Source organism: Scyliorhinus torazame, chromosome 5 (assembly GCF_047496885.1).
Source record: "Scyliorhinus torazame isolate Kashiwa2021f chromosome 5, sScyTor2.1, whole genome shotgun sequence".
NCBI lineage: Eukaryota > Metazoa > Chordata > Chondrichthyes > Carcharhiniformes > Scyliorhinidae > Scyliorhinus > Scyliorhinus torazame.
This window is the reverse complement of record NC_092711.1, coordinates 261984494-262012248: the sequence shown is the minus strand read 5'-3', so window position 1 is coordinate 262012248 and position 27755 is coordinate 261984494. Positions and strand designations below refer to the sequence as shown.

At 49.4% G+C, this 27755-nt stretch overlaps 1 protein-coding gene across 3 annotated transcripts in view; it reads right to left on the bottom strand.

Annotated features, from left to right (window-relative positions):
• Positions 1–27755, bottom strand: part of fhdc2 (FH2 domain containing 2) — a 118134-nt gene that overhangs the window by 24999 nt on the left and 65380 nt on the right. For all 3 annotated transcript variants that reach the window (XM_072505459.1, XM_072505457.1, XM_072505460.1), the window contains 4 exons: positions 21704–21774; positions 20682–20789; positions 13093–13163; positions 4989–5106 (listed from right to left, as the gene is read on the bottom strand). In XM_072505459.1, coding sequence (XP_072361560.1) covers positions 4989–5106; positions 13093–13163; positions 20682–20789; positions 21704–21774 — 368 coding nt within the window. The remainder of the gene's footprint in view (positions 1–4988; positions 5107–13092; positions 13164–20681; positions 20790–21703; positions 21775–27755) is intronic.

Sequence of the window (27755 nt, the reverse complement as noted above, 5' to 3'; positions counted from 1 at the left end):
GCAACATTTTCCACTGGTTGGACTCATACGCAGCACAAATGAAGATGGTTATGGTTGTTGGAGATCAATCATCTCAGTTCAAGGACATCACTGCAGGAGTTCCTCAGAGTAGTGTCCAGTGTCCATCTTCAGCTGTAACATCAATTAACTTCCTTCCATCATAAGGTCAGAAGTGGGGATGTTTGCTGATGATTACACAATGTTCAACGCCATTCACGACTCTTCAGAAACTGAAGCAGTCTATGCACATATGTAGCAGATCTGGATAACATTCAGCCTTGAGCTGATAAGTGGCAAGTAACATTTAGGCTGCACAAGTACCAGGCAATGAGCATTTCCCCTGACATTCAATGGCATTGCCATTGCTCCATCCCCACTATCAACATCCTGGGGCTTACCATTGACCAGAGACTGAACTGGGACAGCCATATAAATGCTCTGGCTTCAAGGTGGCATGAATAGAGCATGGGGAGTGCATGAGGGGTGAGGCCTGTTTAACACTTATTACAGCACCAGTGTACCAAGGTAAGCCTTCCGCCTCCACATCCAACATACTACGCATTCAGTTGGGGTCGTCGAGCCCGACCCCCGGGCAACCCTACAATCCCATAACGAAAATTAAACCTTCCGAGCCACTTTCTCCCAGGTCATGTTTGCAGATCCAGAAAATGCCTCGCCTCTGCACTCCCAATTCATGAGTAAAAATCCAGAGAATGCACTACGGTGACAATTCCCAGACTGCAATCAATAGAAAATGTTATGATTTGATGAGAACTTCCACACTTCTGTTGTTAGCTTTGCTATAAAAAGCCTGTTAGAAAATTACATTATGTTACATTCTATTAAATGAGGAGTAACTGGCATTTTAACAGCATACTAACTTTATAATTACTGCTAAACACCCTCGTTGACCTTGAGAAATTAATTTTATATTTGTAGAATATCATTACGATTAAAATATATATATATTTTAATTTTTCTACTTAAGGGACAAATTAGTGTGGCCAATCCACCTACCCTGCGTGAGACCCACGCAGACATGGGGAGAATGTGCAAACTCCACATGGACAGTGACCCAGGGCTGGGATCGAACCCAGGTCCTCGGCGCCATGATGACAGCAGTGCTAACTACTGTGCCACCCATGATTAAAATATTCCACATATTTTTAAAATAATATTTTTTAAATTTGTTGATATAGATATTTTAACTTCTGTCTAACAATAATCATAAAATAAAGTTCCACGTGTCTATTGCAAATCCATTTAGTACATTTATATTCCTTCAATTACAGTATCCAATAGAATAATAAACATTTCATTCAGTTGCATAATCCATTCTAAAAACAAGCATTGGAAATCATAATCCTACTCAAAGAGTCCATAACCACTTTAAACTGTCAATTAAATTGTAAAATAGCAGCGCCCTACTGTGATAATGGGCCACTGTGAAATCAGCCATGCAGCACAATCCAGTAATGGTAGCCCGAAGATATTTGTCAAAACACAGAGTGTTTTAACACTCCGGACACTTTTTCAAAGAGTTAAAAGGCAAGAGTTTTAAATGCCTTGACGGCTCTCTTTGACGGTTCATTTTGGCACTTTTGACAGTTGTTTTGTCAGTTCGTCTTGACACTTTTTGCAATTATTTTTGCAGTTCCTCTTGCCACTTTCAACAGTTGTTTTTGACAGTTCGAATGAGATTCACAATTCCAATGAGAGTTTGCTCTTTACACGTATTCATGCCCACATTTAGTAATCCCAAAGGGCATCTTACTTCCCCAAAAAAGGCACCTGACCTCGCCCCAAAGGACAAATGACCTCCTCCAAAGGTGTCCTGGGACCATATGCATACCTCACCTCTCCGAAAGTGACCATGGCTATCTAAACAAATCCACAAAACTTTGGGCCTGCTCCTAACAGGTCTAATTTGCACAGGTTGGGCTGGATTCTCCAATTTGAAGACTAAGTGCTGACGCCAGCGTGGGAACAGTAGCGTTTTACGGCCGATAAAACGGCACAAAAGCTGCACCGATCCTCTGTCTGGTGGGGGGCTAGCAGGCACGTGGCATAGAACGGCCGGAGAATTGCCGGGTCCGTGGCTGCGCATGCGCACAGTGGCGGTCTGCAACGGCCGCGCCGTACAACATGGCGCCGGCCGCACGCGGAACCGGCCTGCCATAAACTGCTCCCCTTTGTCCAGACTCGCCACCCCCGGACCACCCCCCATCAGTGCCCCCAGCCCCTGCCAAAGCCCCCCCCAGCCCACGCAATGGCTCCCACCCGACTGTGGCGGCGCTGAAATCAGTGCGCAGCCGCCACTCCGGGTTCACAAAAATAAATAGCATGAGTGACCCACGCCTTTGTGAACTTGGCCCATCAGGAGCGGAGCATTGGGGGAGGGCCTCAGGTGACGTCCTGAGGCCATCCCAATGGCGTGCGGCGTACTCATTTTGGAGGGGGCAGAGCATCGCAAATGCGGCACACCCCATGATTTCGGAGCAAACGGGGATTCTCCGGCAAATTGCCAAACGCGATTTCGGCATCGGAGGCCGGAGAATCCTGCCCATGGTGTTTCAGACACCTCTCACACCAAAATCGCAGGAGTGGACCCAGCTTCTGATTTCTATGAGCAGCTGCCTCCACGAAATGCGCATGCAGAAATCCCGATTCAAGTTCATTTCCTGCCCCGGACAAATGGTGAGTGCCATGTTCAGGGTTGGAATCTCCAGATTTGGACCTCTTCGGCCATTTTTGGAATAACAAATAGGCCCTCCGTTAATGCAAACATCCAGGCCATAAAATCGCTGGTGAAACCTCCACATTTTCACATTATTCTGCGCATGTGCAGACTCTAGACATTGCTGTCAGTTTCAGCTGAGTAATGACAGTGAATGCTCACGGTCTTTCCATCATTTGACCACAAAATCTAGGCCAACAAGTTACTGAAAGTACAATATTTAAAATGGTAGCAATTGAATCACTGCGCAAAACCGTCTTTGTTCTACAGCTTGATATGTGACTTGATTCTTGGATGCAATTCTCTTTCATAGAACTTTAGAATGTGAAATGAAATGGCTTTTATGCCAATATTAAAAACTCAAGCCACAGAGTTCAAATCTCAAGATAGAACTAAAGATTAAAGATTAAAGATTAATGGAGCTGAATTTTCATGTCATGGAAAACATTTCAAGTGTACATCTTTTGTCTCGGAGCAGCAGAAGAGAACTCACACAGTGGGAAAACAAGTTAATGTGGCTTCTTTCAAATATTTTCTTTAGTAGTTCAGGCATGGCTATCCCCCATCTCTTACTGCAGATAGATTAACAATGTGAACAGCTCATCAAACACATTTTACAATTCACTCAGTCTGAAACAGAGGTGTGACATAAATAAAGGAAAACTACCAATGACAGAAATTTTCTACAACCATCATCTAGGGCGTCATTCTCCGACCTCCCGCCAGGTCGGAGAATGGCCGTTGGCCGCCGTGAATCCGGCCCCCGCCCAAGTCTCCGGTACCGGAGATTGGGCGGGGGCGGGAATCGGGCCGCGCCAGTTGACGGGACCCCCCCGCTCAATTCTCCGGCCCGCATGGGCCGAAGTCCCGCCCAGAAATTGCCTGTCCCGCCGGCGTAAATCAAACCTGGTATTTACCGGCAGGACCAGGCGGCGTGGGCGGGCTCCGGGGGGGGGGGGCCGCGGGGCGATCTGACCCCGGGGGTGCCCCCACGGTAGCCTGGTCCGTGATCGGGGCCCACTGATCCGCGGGCGGGCCTGTGCCGTGGGGGTACTCTTTCCTTTCCGCCTCCGCTACGGCCTCCACCATGGCGGAGGCGGAAGAGACTCTCCCCACTGCGCATGCGCGGGAAACTTTCAGCGGCCGCTGACGCTCCCGCGCATGCGTCGCATTTCCGCGCCAGCTGGCGGGGCAACAAACGCCATTTCCGCCAGCTGGCGGGGCGGAAATCCCTCCGGCGTCGGCCTAGCCCCTCAATGTTGGGGCTAGGCCGCCAAAGATGCGGAGCATTCCGCACCTTTGGGCCGGCGCGATGCCCGTCCGATTGGCGCCGTCTTTGGCGCCAGTCGGCGGACATCGCGCCGTTGGGGGAGAATTTCGCCCCTGATTTATGTAACTAATTTGTACAAGGGTCACCGTTGCCATATTTACAGTTATATAGAGCTGCCTGGAGCTAATTTTCAAATCACAATCCCATTGTCTCTTAAAAGTCATGAAAATCATAATACAGGAATCTCCTATTCTGTGATAAATATAACCAAAGTGCCAATCAGCATTGGGGCCAGTCAGTGAACAATAGAATGAGTATAGCAGCTGAATAGATGTGGTACTGGGCAACCAAATAAAGGTTGTGATATCAAGTGTGGTAATTTGTGGCAACAAAAACAGAAAATGCTGGAGACATTTTCATATTTCTGGGCAGAAATGGACTAGAATCTGTGACTATCGTGCCGGGGACAAAAACTATGTGTGGGATTCTCCGGGCGCGTTCGCCCTGCGACGGGAGAATCCCGTCCGAGGTCAATGGACTTTTCCATTGTCGGCGTCTCGCCCGTGGCGTTCTTGCGGCAGGCGGGGTGGGAGAATCCAGCCCTATAGCTACACCAAGCCAGGTCTAAATTCCTATGCTGCTGAATTTAATGGGAGAAATGAACTTGTGAACCTGGATTCAGGACAGACTCTGGAGACATGATTGTTTCTCTTTAATTCAGAAAGATGTCTTATTCAGCTCAAATATAAAGGTTAGAACTGAGCAAGGATAGCAAACACAGAAATACATCTCTCCACCAACTCTAATAATAAGAGATATTTTGTACATTAAATGACACTTACTATCAGTCCTTCAGAAAGGAGGCTTCAATGCCTCCAATTCTAATTTCCTTCTGTTTTCAATTTCAACCATCTCGATGGGCAATAGTTCAAGCACGGCAGTATTTATGTCAGTTTGTGTTAAACCTTTAACCACCTTTACCTGTAGAAAGGGAACCATCCGTGCTTCAAGCTCTGGATCTTCATTTAAATTTGTCTGCAGAGAGGCAAGTCTTTCAGTCAGCTTATTTAATTCCTCATTCATTCCATCTTCGGATAACCTGAGATGTTGAACAGTGAGTAGTTAATCAATGCATTTTATTGGTTCTCCTTGGCATGTCAATCAGTCCTGCAATATACTTCAATCAAAGATAATGTGTGCAATCTGCCCAAAATTAGACAGAGTTTTGGATCAGGCGAGAAAAGCTGTGTGAAATTCTTAACAATCTTTATTGTCACAAGTAGGCTTACATTAACACTGCAATGAAGTTATTGTGAAAACCCCTAGTCACCACATTCCGGCGCCTTTTCGGGTACACAGAGGGAGAATTCAGAATATCTAATTCACCCAACAGCACGTCTATCAGGACTTGTGGGAGGAAACCGGAGCACCCGGAGGAAACCCACGCAGACACAGTCAGAACGTGCAGACTCCAGACAGACAGTGATCCAAGCCAGGAATCGAACCTGGGACCTTGGAGCTGCGAAGCAACAGGCTTCCCACTGTGCTACCGTGCAGCCCATAAATGACTAAAGGCACTGCTCAGATTCGAAATCAGGCTCTCCTGTTTACTAGACAGGCCCTTTAACCAACTAAGCCACAGCGCCAACTTTACTCAGTGGCTTCACAGCCGTCTTTTCTCACCTGATTTAAGGGAACTCTACAATTTCAGAGTGCTGGCGCGGATCACACAGCCAGCTGAGAAAGGCCAGAAATGCCAGGAATCTGAGATGGGTGCCTGGATCCCAAAGTTACATTTAAGACCAAGGCCCAATTCCCCCAAATGGATATCGAGATCCCCCCTCACCCACTCGCCCCTCCATGTGGATAAGGGGAAAAGGGGAAGCCCCCACACAAGCCGAATGGGAAACCCCGCAATAGATGAAGGTAAAGCTCCTGCCAATGCTCCCTGGCAGTGCTCCCTAGCAGTACCCACTGACATTGCTTCCTGGCAGTACCCACTGACATTGCTTCCTGGCATTTCCCCGGTAGTGCCCCTTGAAAGGGTGCGAACCTCGCGATGTTACCCGCGGGGGGGGGGGGGGGGCGGTGAAGATCCCAAACTGAGATTATGCCGGCGCATATCCAGTTGTTGACCACTCGCGAGATTTTGTGCCCATGGCTAATGCATCCGCTAGATCGCACCCAATATTAAATATCGACATATCAATCAACAACTAATTAAAATTCTGCTGTATTATCTCTTAAAACATGAGTGTTTACAAAGCTACAAAACCTAGCCAGTTCTGACTGGTAACCAATAACATAACCTGAATGGCCATCTCTGCCATTGCCAATCAGATGAAATCTGGTTATAAACTATCTTCCTTGCTCCTCTTAGCTGGAATTCTAGAGCCATTTACACAATTCTCTGCTCCAGTCAGTAGCGCACCTCCGCCTTTGGGTTTCCTGACGGCATGCGGCGTTTCAATGGGAATGCCCATTGACAGTGCCCATTGATCAGAGAATCCTACCGCCAGTGAATGGCGCGCCACCTCCCGTTGCCGAGAAACACGAGGCTGGGAGCCGGAGAATTCCGCCCCTCATTCCTATAAGTCTCTTTATAAAATCCTCAGTCATCACCTGTGGCTAAAGTTTGCTCTGTTTTTCCTTTTATTTAATGACACACAAAAAAGAGAAGCATTTTTTAAAATATGGGAATATAATGTCATTAGTAGGTCGCAGATACTAGAAATGAATAGCCAATCATTAGGACCTGCAATGCATATGATTTAATGTTTCTGTTATAACCTGTCTGCTTACCACTGGTTGGGGACTAATGTCAATCCCACAATCTTTAGGGAGTATGAGCTTCCCCAATGAGGGGGGGCAGAGAAATCATTAGCAGATTCCCTGCATAAATAGAGCCGGCCAGTATGGAACCAGCTAGAGAGAGAGGAGTGAACAACAAGGGAGTTACTGCTGCTATTGTATATATATGTTATTGTAAATAAATGTTATTTCTTTCTATTCTACAATTCATGCTGGATTCTTCGTGGCCCTCACAAAAGTCTCTCAATCCAGTATAAATATGATGTGGAAATGCCGGCTTTGGACTGGGGTGGACATAGTAATAAGTCTTACAACACCAGGTTAAAGTTCAACAGGTTTGTTTCGAATCACTAGCTTTCGGAGCGCATCATTCACCTGATTTAACCTGGTTTGTCAGACTTCTTACAGTATAAATATTTGACTTGATTTATTATTGTCACATGTATTAGTATACAGTGAAAAGTATTGTTTCTTGCATGGTATACAGACAACACATACCGTACGTAGGTAAAGAAGGAGAGACTGCAGAATGTAATGTTACAGTCATAGCTAGGGTGTAGAGAAAAGATCAACTTAATATGAGGTAGGTCCATTCAGAAGTCTGATAGCAGCAGGGAAGAAGCTGTTCTTGAGTCGGTTGGTACGTGACCTTAAACTTTTGTATCTTTTTCCTGAGGGAGGAAGGTGGAAGAGAGTATGTCCGAGGTGCATGGGGTCCTTAATTATGCTGGCTGCCTTTCCGAGGCAGCGGGAATTGTAGACAGTCGATGGATGGGAGGCTGTTTTGCGTGATGGATTGGGCTACATTGCTGACCTTTTGTAGTTTCCTGCACTCTTGGGCAGAGCAGGAACCATACCAAGCTGTGATACAACCAGAAAAAATGCTTTCTATGGTGCATCTGTAAAAGTTGGTGAGAGTTGTAGCTGACATGCCAAATTTCCTTCGTCTTCTGAAGAAGTAGAGTCGTTGGTGAGATTTCTTAACTATAGTGTGTGATGGTATGTATTGGGGTAATACGGTACACCACATGTCGACAGGCTATTGGTGGAGGGATGCCAGGTCCTGATAGGATCTGCCACCTACTGGACTCCACCCAGAAATGCCGGTATAAGAACCCAGTTTTTTCCTCCATTTCCCTCAGCAGTTGCATTCTGTAACCACGCTGCTGGGGATAAAGTTCTGCTTAATAAAGCCTTCAATTGACATTACCTCAACCTGCCTCGCGTCATATTGACGGTGCTACATAGTGTCAGCATGGGAGGACCAGGACAGGTTGTTGGTGATCTGGACACCTAAAACCTGAAGTTCTCCACCCTTTCTACTTTGGTCCCATTGATGTAGACAGGGGCATGTTCTCCTCTACGCTTCCTGAAGTCAATAACAATCTCCTACATTTTGTTGACATTGAGGGAGAGATTATCTACCAGTTCACCAGATTCTCTATCTCATTCCTGTACTCTGTCTCTTCATTGTTTGAGATCCGACCCACTACGGTGGCGTCATCGGCAAATTTGAAAATCGAGTTTGAGGGGAATTTGGCCACACAGTCATAGGTGTAGAAGGAGTATAGTAGGGGGTTGAGGACACAGCCTTGTGGGGTACCATGTTGAGGATGATTGTGGAGGAGGTGTTGTTGCCTATCGTTACTGATTGTGCCTGTGGGTTAGCACAGGGCTAAATTGCTGGCTTTGAAAGCAGACCAAGGCAGGCCAGCAGCACGGTTCGATTCCCGTACCAGCCTCCCCGAACAGGCGCCGGAATGTGGCGACTAGGGGCTTTTCACAGTAACTTCATTTGAAGCCTACTTGTGACAATAAGCGATTTTCATTAGGATGTTCAGGATCCAGTCACAGAGGGCGGTGCCGAGGCCCAGGCCACGGAGTTTGGAGATGAGTTTTGTAGGAATAATGGTGTTGAAGGCTGAGCTGTAGTCAATAAATAGGTGTCTGACATAGGTGTCTTTGTTATCTAGGTGTTCCAGGGTTATCTGTGCAGGGCCAGGGAGATGGCATCTGATGTGGACCTGTGGCAGCAGTAGGCGAACTGTAGTGGATCAAGGCAATCCGGGAGGCTGGAGTTGATTCGTGCCATGGCTAACCTTTCAAAGTACTTCATAATGATGAATGTCAGAGCCACTGGACGATTGTCATTAAGGCACACTGTTTGGCTTTTTTTTTTAGTACAGGGATGATGGTCGTTTCTTGAAGCAGATAGGGGCCTCAAGATTGTTGTAAAGAGAGGTTGAAGATGTATGCGAATACCCCCGCCAGCTGATCCACGCAAGACCCGATTGCTTGTCTGGGTACCCCATCCGGGCCAGTGGCTTTTCCGTGCTCTGACATCTGCAATAGTGACCTCAGATACAAGTTCATCCGAGGCATCTGGGGTGGAGGGTGTGCTCTCGCTGACCTCTTGCTCAAAGCGTGCATAGAATGCGTTGAGCTCATCAGAGAGGGGTGCATTGGAGCCGGCGGTTTTACATGCCTTCATTTTGAGCCCGTTATGTCTTGCAGACCTTGCCATAGTCGGTTGGGGTCCGAGTGGCTAGCCTGGGACTCGAGTTTGGCTCGGTACTACCCTTTGGCATCTTTGATGGATCTCCTTAGATCATATCTGGCTTTCTTATATAGGTCAGGGTCGCATAACTTGAACGCCTCAGACTAAGACTTCAGCAAGCAGTGGGTATCATTGTTCATCCAGGATTTCCGGTTGGGAAACACGCGGATTTGTTTCTTTGGCACACAGTCTTCTACACACTTACTAATGAAGTCAGTTACTGTAGTGGCATACTCGTTCAAGCTGGTCACAGAGTTTTAAAAATACTGACCAGTCCACTGACTCTAAGCAGTCCCGTAGGAGATATCCGATTCCTCAGACTAACATTGCACAACTTTCTTTGATGGATCCTCCCACTTCAGGTTTTGCTTATAAGCCGGGAGCAGGAGCACAGCCTTGTGGTCAGATTTGCCAAAGTGTGGGCAGGCGATAGAGGCATGATTGATATTTTGTAGCAGTGGTCCAGGATGTTTGGGCCTCTGGTGAAACAGGTGACGTGTTGGTGGTAACTTGGTAGTACGCTCTTGAGCTTGGCCTGATTGAAGTCCCCGGCCACGATGAACACGGCCTCGGGATGTTTTGTTTCAAGGCTATTTGTGATGATGTATATTTCGTCCAGCACGATTTTCACATCTGCATGGGGTGCGGTGTAAACTGCCGTCAGGATAACGGAGCTGAAGTCCCGTGGAAGGTAGTAGGGGCGGCATTTGAGTGTCAGGTATTCTAGATCCGGGGAGCAGAAACTCACCAGTGTTGCTACATCTCGGCACCAGGCGGTGTTGATTAGAAGGCAGACCCCACATCCCCTAGCCTTGCCTGAGGCCGTCGTCCGGTCCATTTGGTGGATTGAGAAGCCCTCCGGTTGTAGGGCACAGTCCGGTGAAGCAGGAGTCAGCCATGTCTCCGTGAAACAGAACACGCAGCAGTTCCTCAGTTCTCTTTGAAAAGTGATTCTGGCTTTAAGTTTGTCGAGCTTGTTTTCCAGAGATTGAACATTAGCTATGAGTAAGCTGGGCAGAGCGGCTTTGGAGCCGCGTTGCTTCACTCTCACCTGCAAGCCTTCACATTTTCCACACTTACTGGAGTGACTGCTTCTTTTTGAGCCTGGGAGATGGTGGGAGACAGTGAGAATATGTGGTGTTAAGGGTATAGTTGCGCCCAATGTCCAATTATATAAATGTTCGTAAATTCAGCTGCGAAATGCATAATGCTTTTTTTGGGGGGGGGACGGGGGAGTCCGGAATTACTCACGAAAATTTGAGGAAAGCCTTTATTGCCCACCAAATCATAGGCTGAGGGCCATGAAACAGATACTAGTGCTGAACAGTTGCTTGTTGACTGTAGGAAGTTATACAGTACAGTTCCCCAGACGTCACTACTCAGATTATTGCTTTTCTTGATATATATTAATGACATATACTTGGGTGTACAGGGTAAATTAAATCTCATGTAAAGAAATGTATGGCAACATACTCTTTTTTAAAATCATGAACCCGGTGTGGTAGCTGATGAGGGAGAGAGAGGAGGTAAAGCACGGAGAGGAGCGACTACGGCTCGCAAACTGGCCGGGTTGACTAGGGTGGGGAGTGCCTCCAGGGGAGGTGGCGGTGTGATGGGCGGGTGGGGGGGGGGGGGGGGGGGGGGGGGAAACAGGCCGAGTGGCCGGGCTGACCCCATATGGGACTGGGGTGATGCCCTAGCACGGACCGCCATAATCACGGCCATCTTGCTGCGCACCGCTGGGTCTCAACTCGGACCCATCCCATGGAATGGCGATGGTGGGCACCAGCTCATCAGTGTTCTACCCCTCTGATGAGGCTGTGTCTCGAGGTCTTAACACGGGACAGGGGGCACGGCTGTGCATGTGCTGTCAACAAGTGAGCCAGGGCCACCCGGCCCCAGAGGACACCCACCAAGGGGCATTGAGGGCCACAGGATGAGGTAGGCAACTGGCTGCTTCCACCTCCGATGAGCATCCTAGACGTAGTGCTAGAGCTAGGAGGGCCAGGCACGTTGAGGATCACTGAGAGTGGCTCGCTCACCCACGGCTATCCCCTTGGCATGCGTGAAGTGCTCACTTAACAATGATTGCCAATCCCAATCAGCAATAACCTTTAGCCATGCAGCCAGAGGCCACAGCAGTCAGTGGGGGGTATGGGTGATCGGTGGGGCAGACGGGCAGGGAAAAGGGTTGCCCTCAGAATGGGTAAACATGATCCAGGATTGGCATGGTGGTGCCACGAACGGTTGCACCCCCCAGCACCTCCTCCCCATGCTGGCCCATCCCACTCCCAGTTGTGTGTTCCCACCCCCCACCGAGCACTGGGGTGGCAAACCCAGCGCCCCCAGTCTCTTTGCTTGCGAGCAAAGATGGCTACTCACCTCCTTGGCTCCCCACAAAAGCCCGTCCGGCAGGTTCACGTTTTTCAAAAGGAGTACTAATTGGCGCCACTGTGAACACTTGCTGGGAAGACCACTGAATGATGCAGAGGCCATTGGATATGAGGTCGTTCCCTTTAATTATATGGAAATGGGGCTTAAGTGGTGATAATTGGTTTCTCATCACGCTGAGGCGAGATCCCGATTTTGCCTACGGGGCGGGCCGGTTGCACCGCAAACTGTTTGACATCCGGCGCGGATCGCATTTTGGGCCTCTCCCGCTATTCACTGGCCTCATTATACTTGAGCGAGAGTGCAATGAGGCCAGAGAATCATGCCTCTAGTCTTCTAAATGCAGAATTAGATCCTTTATCTTTCCAAAATGTTCTCATTGCCTGCCCCCCCCCCCCCACCCAAACCAGAGTGTGACAAAAATTGAAATGAGAGTCTCCCCGTGCAAAAAGGTTGGACAAGCCTGATTTAGGGTAATGATGCTGGGGAAGAGTGATTTCAGTTATGAGGACCGTTTTAGAGAAGTTGGAGCTGTTCTCCACAGAGAAGGTTGAGAGGCGATTTGATGTTCAAAATTATGAGGGAGCTAGACAGAATAGACAAAACTGTTCCCTTTGATGGAGGGGGTGAAAACCAGAGGACACAGAATTATGGTACTTGGCAAAGGGGCCAAAGATGAAAAGACGAAAGAACTTTTTTTACATAGTGAGTGGTTAGGATCTGGAAGCATTTCCTGTGAGGATGGTGGAGGCAGATTTAATTGTGGTTTTCAAAAGGGTTGAATAAGCACCAGAACATTAAAATAATATTGGGTGATATGGAAAGGATGGTGGAACAAGATTGGCTGAGTTGCTCTTGCAGAGAGCCAGCATGGACTTGATGGACTGAATGGCCGAATTTCATGATGTAACCATTCTAGGATTCTGAGTGCTGTTAAGAGGAAACTAGAAAAATATTGTTATGCTACAGCCTCAGAATATCCAAAGGAAACAACAATGGCAGTACTAAAGAGAGACTCAACATGGCTTCCTGAGATCCCGATAAGAGGCCAAAAGCAGCATGACATTGAGAACAGCACAAAATTAAGACATGAACACCATTAATATTCATATCAATGCAAATTCTTGGTCGACAAATGCAAATTATTTCTTACTGCAAAGTAGGAGCAGAAAACATTTATAGACTTGAAGGCAACTCGTTGCTGTTAAAAAATGTGTTGACATAGAGAAATATTTACAATATGTAGTAATTAGGATAGCTGTAAACCTGCAGGGTTTTACGAATAATTTTGTGCAGCCTATAGTGCGAGAGAAAATGTTATCCAACCTGGCTGCTGCTCCAATGTGTTCCAGTTTATCTGGGAAGGAAAGAAGCTTTTTGTTCTTTTTTTCTGCTGCCTGTTAACAAAAGAAATACCAGCCTATTAAAGAAATGAACGGTCATGGATTAATTACATGGAGAATCTCAAATGTACCAGTGACATGCTGCTTCTGCAGAATGCTACGCATAAAGCACTCAATCATTGAATTAACAATTGCTGAAAAATGATACTCAAATCAAACAAATACGGCTGTCGTTTCGGTCTTGCTACGTAAATTCAACATCCTGCAGAATCCAGTAGCTGCTAATTGTGCATCACTTGGATTATTATCCCCCAAAATGACTGGTAGGTTGTGCACCTTCTCACAAGGATACGATGTAGGGGGAGCTTTTTCTGGCCTGGGGCTGACTCCTCACAACCAAAGTTTCGATGACAGCATGGGGAACAGGAGGGGTAAGACTGCAATGAGAACTGAAGTGAAGAGAAAGGTTGTAGTGACAACTGAAGATGAGATGTAATTAAAGCGAAGCCTGGTGACACTGTTCAGGAAGATATGAAAGGCAGCGAAAAAGCCAAACGTGTATTTAAAGTTTACTGTCTGCTCTCTTAAATACCTGCTTTTGAAGAAACAGAAAGGCCCCATTTGAGGAGTGTTGGGAACAAAAATACTCATGATAGGTGCTAACCATGCTAATCATACAGAATGACTGAAGATTATCATAGAATAATTATTATAGAATTCACAGTGCAGAAGGCGGCCATTCGGCCCATCGAGTCTGCACCGGCTCTTGGAAAGAGCACCCTACCCAAGGTCAACACCTCCACTCTATCCCCATAACCCAGTAACCCCACCCAACACTAAGGGCAATTTTGGACACTAAGGGCAATTTATCATGGCCAATCCACCTAACCTGCACATCTTTGGATTGTGGGAGGCACCCGGAGGAAACCCACACACACACGGGGAGGATGTGCAGACTCCGCACAGACAGTGACCCAAGCCAGAATCGAGCCTGGGACCCTGGAGCTGTGAAGCAATTGTGCTATCCACAATGCTACCGTGCTGCCCTAATGTTCCATTCTCAGGTTCATGTCTTGACTTACAACTCTGAAAATAAAAACCATTCAATCAGATGTTAGTTAGAGTTGATCAAAATTATGCTCAAACAGAATTTAAACAACGCAAGCAAAAAGACAAGTAACAGAACAGGAAGGAAAGTGGTCACTTGGAAGGCAATGCCTTTTCCAGGGATTGATTTTTTAATTGAAATTATTAAAAAGTACATAAAATTTAAAGATATTGGACGGGATTCTCCAACCCCTCGCCGGGTCAGAGAATCCCCGGGGGGCGGCGTGAATGCCGCCCCGCCGCCGGCTGCCGTATTCTCTGGCGTCGGTTTTCGGGCGGGGGCAGGGTTTACGCCATGCTGGTCGGGGGCCATTGGCAGCGGCTCCCCTGGCAATTCTCCGGGCCCCGATGGGCCGAGTGGCCGTCAGTTCCTGGCCAGTCCCGCCGGCATGAAATGGACATGGTCCCACACGGCGGGACCTGGCTGGTAGGCCGTCTAGTGGAGTCCTCGGGGGGGCGCGGGGGGATCCCCCCTGCGCATGCACAGGAACACGCCGGCCGGTCTGCGCATGCACGGAACCACGCTGGCCCTTCGGGCGTCGCAAACCCCTCTGCCGCCGGCCTAGCACCCGGAAGTGCGGAGGATTCCGCAACTTCCGGTTGGCCCGACGCCGGAGTGGTTCGTGCTGTTCTTGCCGCCGGCGTAGGGCCATCCTGCCAATTGCGGGAAAATCCCGCCCATTATTTTTGGAACAACACCTTTTCCCACAGCTAAACATTGCCAAATGACTTGAAACACCATGGAAACTTCCTCAGTGCCCAGAAGTGTAAACAGTTGCAGAAAAGAGGCCATGACTTCAAATGTGAAAATAGCTTGTTACAGAAAACATTCTGCAACATCAGAGTTGAAACGTTCAAGCACACTGCTGATTTTGGTCAGTCTGGTATTTTCTGTCCCTTATAGTTGTAAACGAATATCATTGGGATGTTTTCATGCTCACGTGCTTTCTTGAATTACTGAATCTCTTCCCATGCCCCTCTTTTAAATCAATTTGGTTGTTTGCAACTTTTCACAAAACTGGAATATTTGAACAGTTTAAAATGCAATTTTATGCAACAATATTTTTCCTGTGTCTTTCATGATGCAGTACTGCAGAGTAGTTTGAAGTGTTGAGCAGAATTCTCCATTTTCTTTTTTAAAATGTTTTTATTCTCCATTTTCACATTTTCCATCAAAATTTACACCCCACCCACAAACAGTAAACGGTAAAAAATACAAAATCAATCCCCTTAACAATACCAACGATCCCATCCTCCCACCACCCCAAACAACGGCCCACCTGTTAATATATGCATCCAATAAAACAAACCCTCCCATGGTGGCAACAAAAAAACAAAGGAGAAAAAGAAAAAGGAGTCTGGGACCGCACATGGTCACCATTGACCTATGGAGTCCACTCCCCCTCCCCCCCTACACTCAACGCCCTCCAACCTCTGAAAGAGTACCGTACATGATACCCAAGAGTTGCACCCCCCGTCCCCAGTCTCCAACTCCTCCCGTCCACTGCCTCTTGTAAAATTCCTCCCCCCAACCTCGGTTCCTTCCCCCCCAACTTTCCACCCCGGCTAGACCACTCGGACCCTGTTCTGCCAGGCTCCGATGGCCGCAGCCCCTCCCCCCACCTCACTCCTGTTCACTGACCGGCTTAAATCAGCCAGCATGGAGGCCCCCGCCCGGGTCCCTTTCCCCCTTGCCCGGCCCTAGGAAAGCCCAGAAATCCCCTTTTAGCACACAAACCCCACGTATCCACCTACACCCCAAAGAGCCCTCATTTCGAGTGAAAGTCCCATCATTTCCCTTGTCCAAATATATACAACATTGGCTCCTTTAGCCCATACACCCGCACGCAGTGAAACAAAAAAGAAGAAAATACAGTCATGAGGTTACATCGGCGCATGGCCATTTCTCAATTTCTCAGTTCTGCCACAGTCCTTCTGCCTTCGCAAACTCCCCCGCTGCTTCCGCCGTTCCAAAATAAAAGTCCCTGCGCTTGTAAGTCACCCTCAGCTTCGCTGGATATACAATGCAGCACTGCACCTTGCTAATGTACAGTGTCCTCTTCATCCGGTTGAAGGCAGCCCGCCTCCTCGCCAGCTCCACCGTAAAGTCCTGGTATATACGTATACCAGCTCCAGCCCACTGCACCACCCACTTCTGCTTGGCCCAGCACAGGACCTTCTGTACCTACGGAAGCACAGAGTCACTACCCTTGGCGGCTCACTCGCCTTTGGTACAGGCCTCCACGACCGATAAGCCCAATCCAGTTCATATCGGGAGGGATCCTCCCCTCCCCCAATAGTTTCGCCAGCATCGCGGCAAAATACTCAGTCGGCCTCGGTCCTTCAACTCCTTCGGGCAGCCCCACAATCCTCAAATTCTGTCCCCTGGATCAGTTTTCCAGGTCTTCCATTTTTCCTCGCAGATCCTTGTTAATGTCCATCACCTTCCGTATCTCCTTCCCCATCGAGGCAAGTTGATCACCGTGCTGCAATAACGTCTCCTCCACTTCCTTCAGCACCTCCCCTTGCTCTCGCACCCCCGTCACTGCGCTCGCTACCGCCTTTGTCACCGGGGAAATCGCCTCCTCCACCAGCACACTCAAAACCTCTCTCATCTCCTTCCTCATTGTCTCCATGTATTTTGGAAACTGCCTTTCAAATTCCGCAGCCATCGCCTTAGTTATTTCTTCAGCCGTAAGCAATGCGGTCTCCCCTGGTGCTCCAGCCTCCATTTTCCTTGGTGACCCCGTGGTGACCTTTCCACTCCCCGCCAGACCTTCAGCTGTTTTTGTTACGGACATTCTTTTGCTCACCCTAGACATTTTTCTTCACTGAGCCTTCACTCTGCCGCCTCTGTGCCTTCTCCCTGCTTTTGCCGCCTCCGTGGACCCTGGGACCGGGCTTAAAGCCCCGAAAATGCCGTTCCCGAACGGGAGCCCTCCATTGTGCGGCTGACTCCCGCCCGCCGTCACCGGCAGAATTCTCCATTTTTGAGACTAAGTGCAGCGGCAGTTAACTCTCTCACTGTCCAGAATGGCAGGATTCCATGGCAGAGTCTGCGCTTGGAACCTAATTAATTATGCACAGAAAGTTCCCCTCCGTGTCACCTGGCAGGCCAGCAGCTGGTTCTTTTGCCCACTATCAGCTGGTGGGTTCAAAGGCCACAGCGCCCTATTGAACAGCAGTCCAGCACATTAATATCACTCTCTCCAGGCCACCTGTCTTCACCAGACCATGCAGGATGTCAGCAACCCAGAGGAAAAAGGCTAACAGCCTCAAGAAGAAGTTTGTTCCTTGATTCAACCACCCTCTCCCTGAGCCATTCACTTGAGAGGCACCCATGCCCCACTTGGGCTTCTATCCATCACCTTTGTGCATCCCGATCAGTAAACGATGTGGTATCCTTTGGACACCCTTGTTTGTAAGCTTTTCATGCAGGCTTGTCAGGGATCAGCTTCCCTCCCATCGGTCTTCCCTCTGCCTTCCAATGTTCCCTTTCTTCAATCCACTTCCTACCTCTCCCGTTCCATTTCTCGCACAGCACTTCTCCACTTTGCCCCATTGTCTCCATCAGGGGGTCAGTTAGTGCAGTTGGCTGGATGGCTGGTTTGTGATGTGGTGTGTGCCGACAGCATGGGTTCCATTCCTGTACCTTGCCCTGCCGTCTCAATCTTGCCCCTCATCTGAGGTGTGGTGACCCTCAGGTTAAATCGCCTCACATTTTTTAAGAGTTAAATTCCATCTGCCTCCGATCTGCCCATCTGACCAACCTGTCTATATCTTCCTGTAACCCAAGACCTTCTACTTCACTATTAACCACAATGCCAATCTTTGGGTCATCCACAAACTTACTTATCATCCCCCCCTTCCCACATTCTCATCTATGTTGTTTATATATATCACAAACAATTAGGGACTTAGCACTGATCACTGTGGTATGTCATTGGACATCGGCCTCCAGTCACATAGTCTTCTATCACCACCCTCTGTCTCCTGCCAATAAGCCAATTTTGGATCCAACTTGCCAAGTTACCCTGGATCCCTTGTGCTTTTACCTTCTTTATCAGTCTCCCATATAGGACCTTGTCAAAGTTTTTGTTGAAATCCACATAAACTACATCAACTGCACTACCCTCATCTACACACCTGATTAACTCCTCATAAAAGTCAATCAAATTTGTTAAAGAAGTTTAAGGCTGGAAGAAAAACAAGAGGCTTAGGGCGAGGTGATGGGAAGGGGAACCCTGAGCAATGCAAGCTGCATTTAGGGCGGGCAGGCTGATAGCAAAGTCCTGTGGCTGGCCATTCCCCCAACCGCAACACAAATTAGCCCCCTCCCCACATGAAAATCGCTTATTGTCACAAGTAGACTTCAAATGAAGTTACTGTGAAAAGCCCCTAGTCGCCACATTCCAGCGCCTGGTACGGGAATTGAACCGTGCTGCTGGCCTGCCTAGATCTGCATTAAAAGCCAGCGATTTAGCCCAGTGTGCTAAACCAGCCCCACAAGGCAGCCGCAATTCCAATCGCACCCCTTCATGCTTGAGTGCCTTTGAAGTGCTGAGTTGGAAATTGACAGCACTTAACTCTCTTTGATGTGGTTGATGTTTGTAAACATTGTGGTTACAGCACTTAGAGTGAAGAAGATGAATGAAGCTGTTTTTTGGAAGCTGTCAATCACAGCCCACTAACAGAAATAAATGATTGGCTTGCAGTTAGAGGATCTGAGAGGTTTAATCACAGGCCACAGCTGTTCTCTTTCAAGGAATGGACACATGGTGCTTCCAGGTGAGTGTTGCAACTATAATTTCTTTCAGTGTCCCTGTATGGACTGTTCTCTAGCTTCCAGACAGGGGTCATTTTTATGGGGAATCTGTGTGTGTGTTGGGGGGGGGGGTGTCCCTTTAGTTAGAGTGTCCCTTGGGGGGGTCCTTTTATTTAGGGGGTCACCTTAGTTAGGGGTCTCTGTGGGGTGTCACCCTATTTAGGGGGTCCCAATGGGAGGTTCCTTTGGTTAGGGAGCCCTTTGGTTCGGGGGGGGGGGGGGGGGGGTGTCTCCCATTTTAGAGTGTCTCGGGAGGGGGGGGCGGTCTACTAGAGGAAGGATGGGCAGTTAGTGGATTGTGTGTCGGGGGGGGGGGGGGGGGGGGGGGGGGGAGGAGGAGGTGTACCTCAAATGGACTTTGACCCATGGCGAGGTCTACCATGTCAGGTTCACGCTGGTGATACCGGTAGAGAATCCTGTTCACGTGATTCCCGGCCCAGAGGACCAGAGAATCGCGAGGGCCTGGAGACTCTGGTGCCAAGCCCGCTAAAAAGGACCCATTTGCATCCATTCGCACCCGCCACTGGCACGCGGGTAAGATCCTCAATCCCGTCTGCAGCCGGGGGGGGGGGGGGGGGGGTTGCGGAGCACAGCGTTTGGTTCAGCATCTGGCGCGAATCTCGATTTCGGCTGGATGCCCGATTCTCCGCCCGATCGCGATCGGCGTTACGACGTCGCGGGACGGAGAATCCAGGCCAACATCTTCCATTCAAAGATAAAGACAGATACAAAGCAGAAAAGCTCAGAAGAACAAGGAAGAAAAAAAGTATAGAAAGATAAATGGAAGACAAAGGCACAAGGGGAATAGAGAGAAATATCAACAAGATGATGGAGGGAGACATATCTGAGAGACATAAACGTATCCTATGCAATGCCACAGACCATCACCACTGTGTTTTAAACATACTAACTAAATTTGTGCCAGTTACAAAAGCTAATTGAACTAACTTATGACTTAAGTCTCCTTATCTGGATAGTAAAAATGGCAGAGGTAATGTAATCTGTCCCTTTATAATTAGCATTCATACCCTATTATAAATAAATATGTGCATTTATGTGATACCATTCCTGACTTCTGGACCTCCCAGAGCACTTTACATCTCATTAAATATTTTGTATTTTGGTCACTATTATACTTTAGGAAAAACAGCAGACAAATGGCAAATGGCAAGTTCCCTCATGCAATAAAATAAATTACTAAATCAACTGGTGCTGGATGTGGGATATTTGTCGGCCAGTGCACAGGGAGAACTTCCTACTCTTCTTCAAGTGCTGCCACCGGATCTTTTACATCTTGCTGAGAAAGCAGGTTAACATCTCATCTGAAAGCTGGCACTTGAAACAGTGCAGCACTCCCTCAGTACAGCATGAAGTGTCAGCCTAAGTTATGTGTTCAAGGGGTTAGAACCACATCCTTCATATTTGAAGACGAGCGCTACCGCTGAACCACAGATAACACCGTCATGACACATTTGTTATTGTTATTCCATTCTACAAAATGAAGTGACTCCTCTCAATTAATTTTACTGCCCAAAGGGCCATTTACCTTGCTGTTTTACTGCCTAAAATATTTCTGTTTATAGGTCAATAATGAAGTGAGCAATATTCCAAAAACAGGGTCGTGTGTTCAAAATGCTTACCATGGCTACAAAGTGCATCAGGTTCATGCCAGGTTTGTTTGCTTTTATGTCAGCAAGCTTCAACAGTGACGCAATCCGAAATCCTGAAGCATTTCCTGAATATCCTCCCTGCAAATGGAACAAGAACACGAAGCACTGTTAAAATTAGGGGTCGCTCTTTTAGGACAGAGATGAGGAGAATGTTTTTTTCTCAGTGGGTTGTGCGACTTTGCAACTCACAATATCCACAGGAGTGGCCTGTATTCTCCAAGAAGGTTTAACCACAAAGGTTTATTTAGTCAAAGGGAAATAAGAACGCAATGCGGCATTCAGTGAATCTGGCCCAGTCAGGACTATTGATCTTGCCGGTTCCAATCCTTGCCGACTTTTAAGTGCCTAGTTCACAAGGCTCAGTTACTTGGCCTCCACCCCTCAGCGGTGAGCTCGTACTCCATGAGCCCCATGGAGGGGATCAACTGGGTCATCCCCGTGGGGCTCGTGAGGGTTATTGCAGAACTCTTTGCCTCAGAAGGCAGTGGAAGCGGGTTGCTGAATATTTTTAAGGCAGAGGTATTTATATTCTTGTTAGCAAAGGAATCAAAGGTTATCGGGGGGGTAGATTGAATGTGGAATGCAAAACAAGCAGTTCAGCCATGATCTTATTGAATGGTAGAACAGGTTTGAGTGGTACAATGGTCTACTTCTGCTCTTATTTCATATGTTCATATAAATTTGCATTCCTATCCAGAGATGTGTTACATGTTTGTGTAATTGTGATAAAGTTTTGTACATCATTTTGCTATCTTTACTTTAAAAAGGGATATTACTATGATAATATTTGATAAGGTAGATCATGAGATTTATTAACCAATTAGTAACAACACCTCAGTGCATTATTGACTAGATAATTTTCATTTTCAGCAGAGGTGGTAAATTGCTGATTGTGGATTGACTTCAATGGAACTAAAAAATTGCATTTTTGGCAGCGGTGAAAGATGATCATGACACTGTGCTGGTTGAATTACTCAGTTCAAAATACTTACAGCATTCATATGGTTCCCAGCTTTCAACACCAGCCTCAAGATAGTATGCAGCTCATCACAGTTCCGTAGTTCTGCAAGACAGCAAAAGCTTTATGCACATTCAGAATTGACTCTCACACATGCACAGCTTGCAGTACACCGACAGCTGCATGCATATAAAACATAAATATACAAATAATATTGCAAGTATGAATTCCTGTTCACAGTTTAGATGCATTGGTACAGGGGCCAGTTATTGAGGGACCTGCCTACGGCGCTGATGACCTGGGTTTGATCCCGGCCCCGGGTCACCGTCTGTGGAGTTTGCACATCCTCCCCATGTCTGCATGGGTTTCACCCCCACACTTAAAGATGTGCAGGTTAGATGGATTGGCCAAACTAAAATTGCCCTTTAATTGGAAAAAATAATTGGGTACTCTAAATTTTTTTTAAAAAAATGATTGAGGGGCATATCCAGCAGGGCAAGAATTCTGCGTGCGACAATGAAACTGTTAAGAAAGAGAACAGATTTTCAAAGTCTAATCTGAGATTTAAAAATTACAGCAGTAATTACACTTTCAAAGGTACTTGATTGGCTGTAACGTACTTTGGGACACCTTAAGGTCAAGAAAAGCACGATATACATAAGTCTTTTAGAGATCTGTGAATTTTGTTTGGTTTACTTTAGGTTTGTGTTTACTTGCTCGATATCTGAGAAACTTAGAAAACAGGAGCAGGAGAAGGCCATTTGTCCCTTCAAACTCGCTCCGCCATTCATTATGATCATGGCTGATCATCCAACTCAATAGCCTAAACCCACTTTCCCCCATATTCTTTGATCCCCTTCGCCCGAAGTGCTGTATCTAACGGCTTCTTGAAAACATACAGAGCGGGATTCTCTGGTCGCCGACATCAAAATAGCGTTCGGCGATCGGCCGGAGAATCCCCGTTCACGACTCAATCCGGGGCGGCACTGCTTTCACGATCCTCTGCCCCCTCTAAAGCGGCGTACTTAGAGAGCACGGCCGAGTTCCCGACAGCGTCGGTCGCGAGTGGTCTCATCCATCGGGAACTCAGCATGGTGGCTGTGGACTCAGTCCAGCACCGCCACAGTCGGGGGAGGGCCAATCCGCGGGCATGTGAGATTTTGCCAGGGGCTGCAAGCCCCTGGGGGAGGGGGGGGGCACTATTTTGCAGGCCGGGTCCTGATGTACCGTCAATTACCACGAGATGAGAATGGTGAAACAATCGAGGCTTTATTGCACAAGATGATGTGCCTCCTGCAGCTGGAACCAGAATGGGCGCAGCGCAGGTGAGCAGACACTTTTATACGCCGCCTGCTGGGAGGAGCCAGCAGGCTGGGATTTACCTCTGTACCTGTAATACAGGCAATGTGTTACCAGTGGTGTTTACCACATTCACCCAGTGTAAAAAAAAAAAAGACTCCAGCGGGGGTGAAGAAAAACATTCCAGATTGAGTCTGTCGGGGGCTCTAACCGCGATCGCCTCAGTCCTGGTTGTGATGTGGGCGCCGACGTGGTCACCTGCGACTCCGGGAGCGTGTTGTCCTCTTCTTCGTCACCCATTAGTGGATCCCGTGAGGGGACGGATCCTGCTGGGGTGGGGGCTGCGGTGAGGTTCGCTGGTGGGAGGGTGGGTGGCGCAGGGGTGAATGAGGCAACCGGTGGGGGGGGGGAAAGGAGCGGTATCAGGTCGGGGGTTGTGGGTGGGGACCCAGAAGGTGCCAGGTCCCAGAGGGAGACTGTGTCCTGTCGCCCGTCAGGGTATGCCACGTAGGCGTACTGTGGGTTTGCATAGAGGAGGTTGACTTTCTCAACCTAGGGATCCGATTTATGGCTCCGCACATGCTTCCGCAGGAGGACGGTTGCAGGAACTGTCAGTCATGTTGGGAGCAAGACCCCGGAGGAGGACTTCCTGGGGAAGGCAAATACACGCTCGTCAGGGGTCTCATTAGTAGCGGTGCACAAGAGCGACCGGATGGAGTGGAGCACGTCGGGGAGGACCTCCTGCCAGCAGGAGACCGGGAGATTACTAGACCGAAGGGCCAGCAGGACGGCCTTCCAGACCGTCTCGTTCTCCCTCTCCACCTGCCCGTTTCCCCAGAGGTTGTAGCTGGTCGTCCTGCTCGAGGCGATGCCCTGGCTGAGCAGGAACTGACGCAGCTCATCACTCATGAAGGAGGATCCCAGATCGCTGTGGATGTAGGTGGGGAAACCGAACAGAGTGAAGATGTTGTGCAGGGCTTTGATGACCGTGGCAGAAGTCATGTCGGGGCATGGGATGGCGAAAGGGAAACCGGAGTACTCATCAATTACATTGAGGAAGTACACATTGCAGTCGGTGGAGGGGAGGGGCCCTTTGAAGTCCATGCTGAGTCGCTCAAAGGGGCGGGAGGCCTTCACCAGGTGCGCTCCATCTGCCTGGTAGAAGTGCGGCTTGCACTCTGCGCAGACTTGGCAGTCTCTGGTTACGGTCCTGACCTCCTCAATGGAGTAGGGCAGGTTGCTGGCCTTGACGAAATGGAAGAACCGGGTGACCCCCAGATGGCCGAGGTCATAGTGGAGAGCCTGGAGTAGGTCCACTTGTGCGCTCGCACATGTACCACGGGATAGGGTATCAGGGGGCTCGTTGAGCTTCCCCGGGCTATACAGGATCTCATAGTTATAGGTGGAGAGCTCGATCCTCCACCTCAAGATCTTGTCATTTTTGATCTTGCCCCGCTGCGTATTGTTAAACATGAAGGCAACCGGCCGTTGGTCAGTGAGGAGAGTGAATCTCCTGCCGGCCAGATAATGCCTCCAATGTCGCACAGCTTCCACAATGGCTTGGGCCTCCTTTTCGACAGAGGAGTGCCGAATTTTGGAGGCATGGAGGGTGCGGGAAAAGAAAGCCACGGGTCTGCCCGCCTGGTTGAGGGTGGCGGCCAGAGCTACGTCTGATGCATCGCTCGCCACCTGAAAGGGGAGGGTCTCGTTGACCATGTGCATCGTGGCCTTGGCGATGTCCGCCTTGATGTGGTTGAAGGCCTGGCGGGCCTCAGCCGTCAGGGGAAAAACTGTGGACTTGATAAGTGGGCAGACCTTGTCCGCATAATTCGGGACCCACTGGGCGTAATACGAGAAAAGCCCCAGGCATCGTTTCAGGGCCTTGGGGCAGTGGGGGAGAGGGAGTTCCAGAAGGGGGCGCATGCGGTCGGGGTCGGGCCCTAGGACTCTATTTTCGACCACGTAGCCAAGGATGGCTAAGCGGTTGGTGCATTTTTCCTTATTGTAGATGAGGTTAAGGAGTTTGGCGGTATGGAGGAATTTTTGGAGGTTCGCGTCGTGGTCCTGCTGATCGTGGCCGCAGATGGTGGCGTTATCTAGGTACGGGAAGGTGGCCCGCAGCCCGTACTGGTCAACCATTTGGTCCATCTCTCGCTGGAATACCGAGACCCCATTGGTGACGCCGAAGGGAACTCTAAGGCAGTGATAGAGGCGGCCATCTGCTTCGAACACAGTGTATTGGCGGTCCTCTGGGCGGAGGGGGAGCTGGTGGTAGGCGGACTTCTAGTCAACTGTGGAGAAGACTCGATACCGTGAAATCTGATTGACCATGTCAGATATGCGTGGGAGGGGATACGCGTCGAGCTGAGTGTACCGGTTGATGGTCTGGCTGTAGTCAATGACCATCCTGTGCTTCTCCCCAGTCTTCACTACCAACACTTGAGCTCTCCAGGGGCTGTTGCTAGCCTCGATGATCCCCTCCCGCAGAAGCCGTTGGACCTCCGACCTGATGAAGGTCCTGTCCTGGGCACTGTACCGTCTGCTCCTAGTGGCGACAGGCTTGCAGTCCGGGATGAGGTTTGCAAACAGTGAAGGTAGATTGACCTTAAGGGTCGTGAGGCCGCAGACGGTGAGGGGGGGGGGGGGGGGGGGGGGGGGGGTCCGCCAAATCGGAGCAGGGTGGATGCGCTCCCGGAGTCAAAGAGGCAGGTCATCTCGTGCCCGTTGATCTTCACCGTCGTCTTTGCGGTCGTGAAGTTGCGAGCCGAGACTGATCCAGGGTGATGGAGGTGAGCTGCGGAAGATGTTCGGAGGTTCCGGGCTGATCAGCAGTGGTGGAGGTATCAGTGGGCAGCGAACTGCCAGACGAGCAGGGGTCCTGAGGTGCGGTCCAAAATGGTGCCGAAGTGTTTCAGTGCCTTCCCATCGTGATCACTAAGGCCTTTTTTAAGAGAGTAGGCAGGAGTATTATGGGGTTTGTGTGGGCGAATAAGACCCCGAGAGTAAGGAGAGGGTTCCTGGAACGCAGTAGGGACCGAGGAGGGTTGGCGCTGCCAAACCTGGTGAGCTACTACTGGGCAGCAAATGTGGCGATGATCCGCAAGTGGGTTATGGAGGGAGAGGGGGCGGCATAAAAGAGGATGGAGATGGCGTCCTGTAAAGGAACGAGCCTGGGGGCGTTGGTGACGGCACCGCTGCCGCTCTCGCCGACAAAGTATACCACGGGCCCGGTGGTGGCGGCAACGCTAAGGATCTGGGGCCAGTGGAGACGGCACCGGGGTGCAATGGGAGCATCGGTGTGGTCCCCCATCAGGGGTAACCACCGGTTTGTCCCGGGGAAGATGGACAGGGGGGTTCCAGAGCTGGCATCAGGCGGGGATTGGAAGAATGGGGGACCTGTTCATCGACGGGACGTTTGCGAGCCTAGGGGCACTGGAGGAGAAGTTCGAGTTACCCCCGGGAAATACCTTTAGATATGTGCAGGTGAGGGCTTTTGTGAGGCGACAGGTGAGGGAATTCCTGTTGCTCCCGGCACAAGAAGTTCAAGATAGGGTGATCTCGGGTGTATGGGTCGGGGAGGGCAAGGTGTCGGAAATACACCAGGAGTTGAAAGAAGAGGGGGAAGCGCTGGAAGAAAAGTTGAAGGGTAAATGGGAGGAAGAGCTGGGGGAGGAGATCGAGGAAGGTCTGTGGGCTGATGCCCTAGGTAGGGTTAATTCCTCCTCCTCGTGTGCCAGGCTCAGCCTGATACAATTTAAGGTGGTCCACAGAGCGCACTTGACGGGGGCGAGGTTGAGTAGGTTCTATGGGGTAGAGGATAGATGTGGAAGGTGCTCAGGGAGCCCGGCGAACCATGTCCATATGTTTTGGTCATGCCCGGCACTAGAGGGGTTCTGGAGAGGAGTGGCGGGAGCAATATCTCAGGTGGTGAAAGTCCGGGTCAAGCCAAGCTGGGGGCTAGCAATATTTGGAGTAGTGGACAAACCGGGAGTGCAGGAGGCGAAAGAGGCCGGCATTCTGGCCTTTGCGTCCCTAGTAGCCCGGCGAAGGATCTTGCTAATGTGGAAGGAGGCGAAGCCCCCCCAGCCTGGAGGCCTGGATAAATGATATGACTGGGTTCATAAAGTTGGAGAGGATTAAGTTCACCTTGAGAGGGTCTGCGCAGGGGTTCTACAGCTGGTGGCAACCGTTCCTAGACTATCTCGCGGAGGTGGGGGGGGGGACGGGGATGTCCTGGGAAGGGGGGGGGGGGAAAGGGGGGACTGCCTGGGAGGGTGGATGAGCAAGAGATAACATGAAGGATGGGGAAGCTGGCACGTACGGGTGAGGGCCAGTGTACAAAGCTGTGTACATATATCATTTTGCCATGTATATATCTTGCTCTGCGCGATTTCTCGTTTTTATTTGTTACGAGGGGGGGTTATTGTTTGTAAGGGAGAAAAATTGTGTTAAAAAACTTTAATAAATATATTTAAAAAAACAAAACAAAATGGTGACGAAGATGGCGGTGCCCACGGGGCGCACATGGCGGGCGGCATCAAAGATGGCGGTGCCCACGGGCCGCACGTGGCTTGTGATGGAGAAGATAACGGTGTCCCTGGATCACACGTGGGGGGTGTAGCAATGCCGGGCCTGGAAACAGCGGCGACCGACCGGGCCTGGCAAACGGAAACAAAGTGGCCTTTCTTCCTGCACCCGTTGCAGGTCGCGCTCAGCGCCGGGCAGCACTGCCTGGGATGTTTGCTCTGGCCACAAAAATAACACTTGGGCCCCCCCCGTGGTTGGCT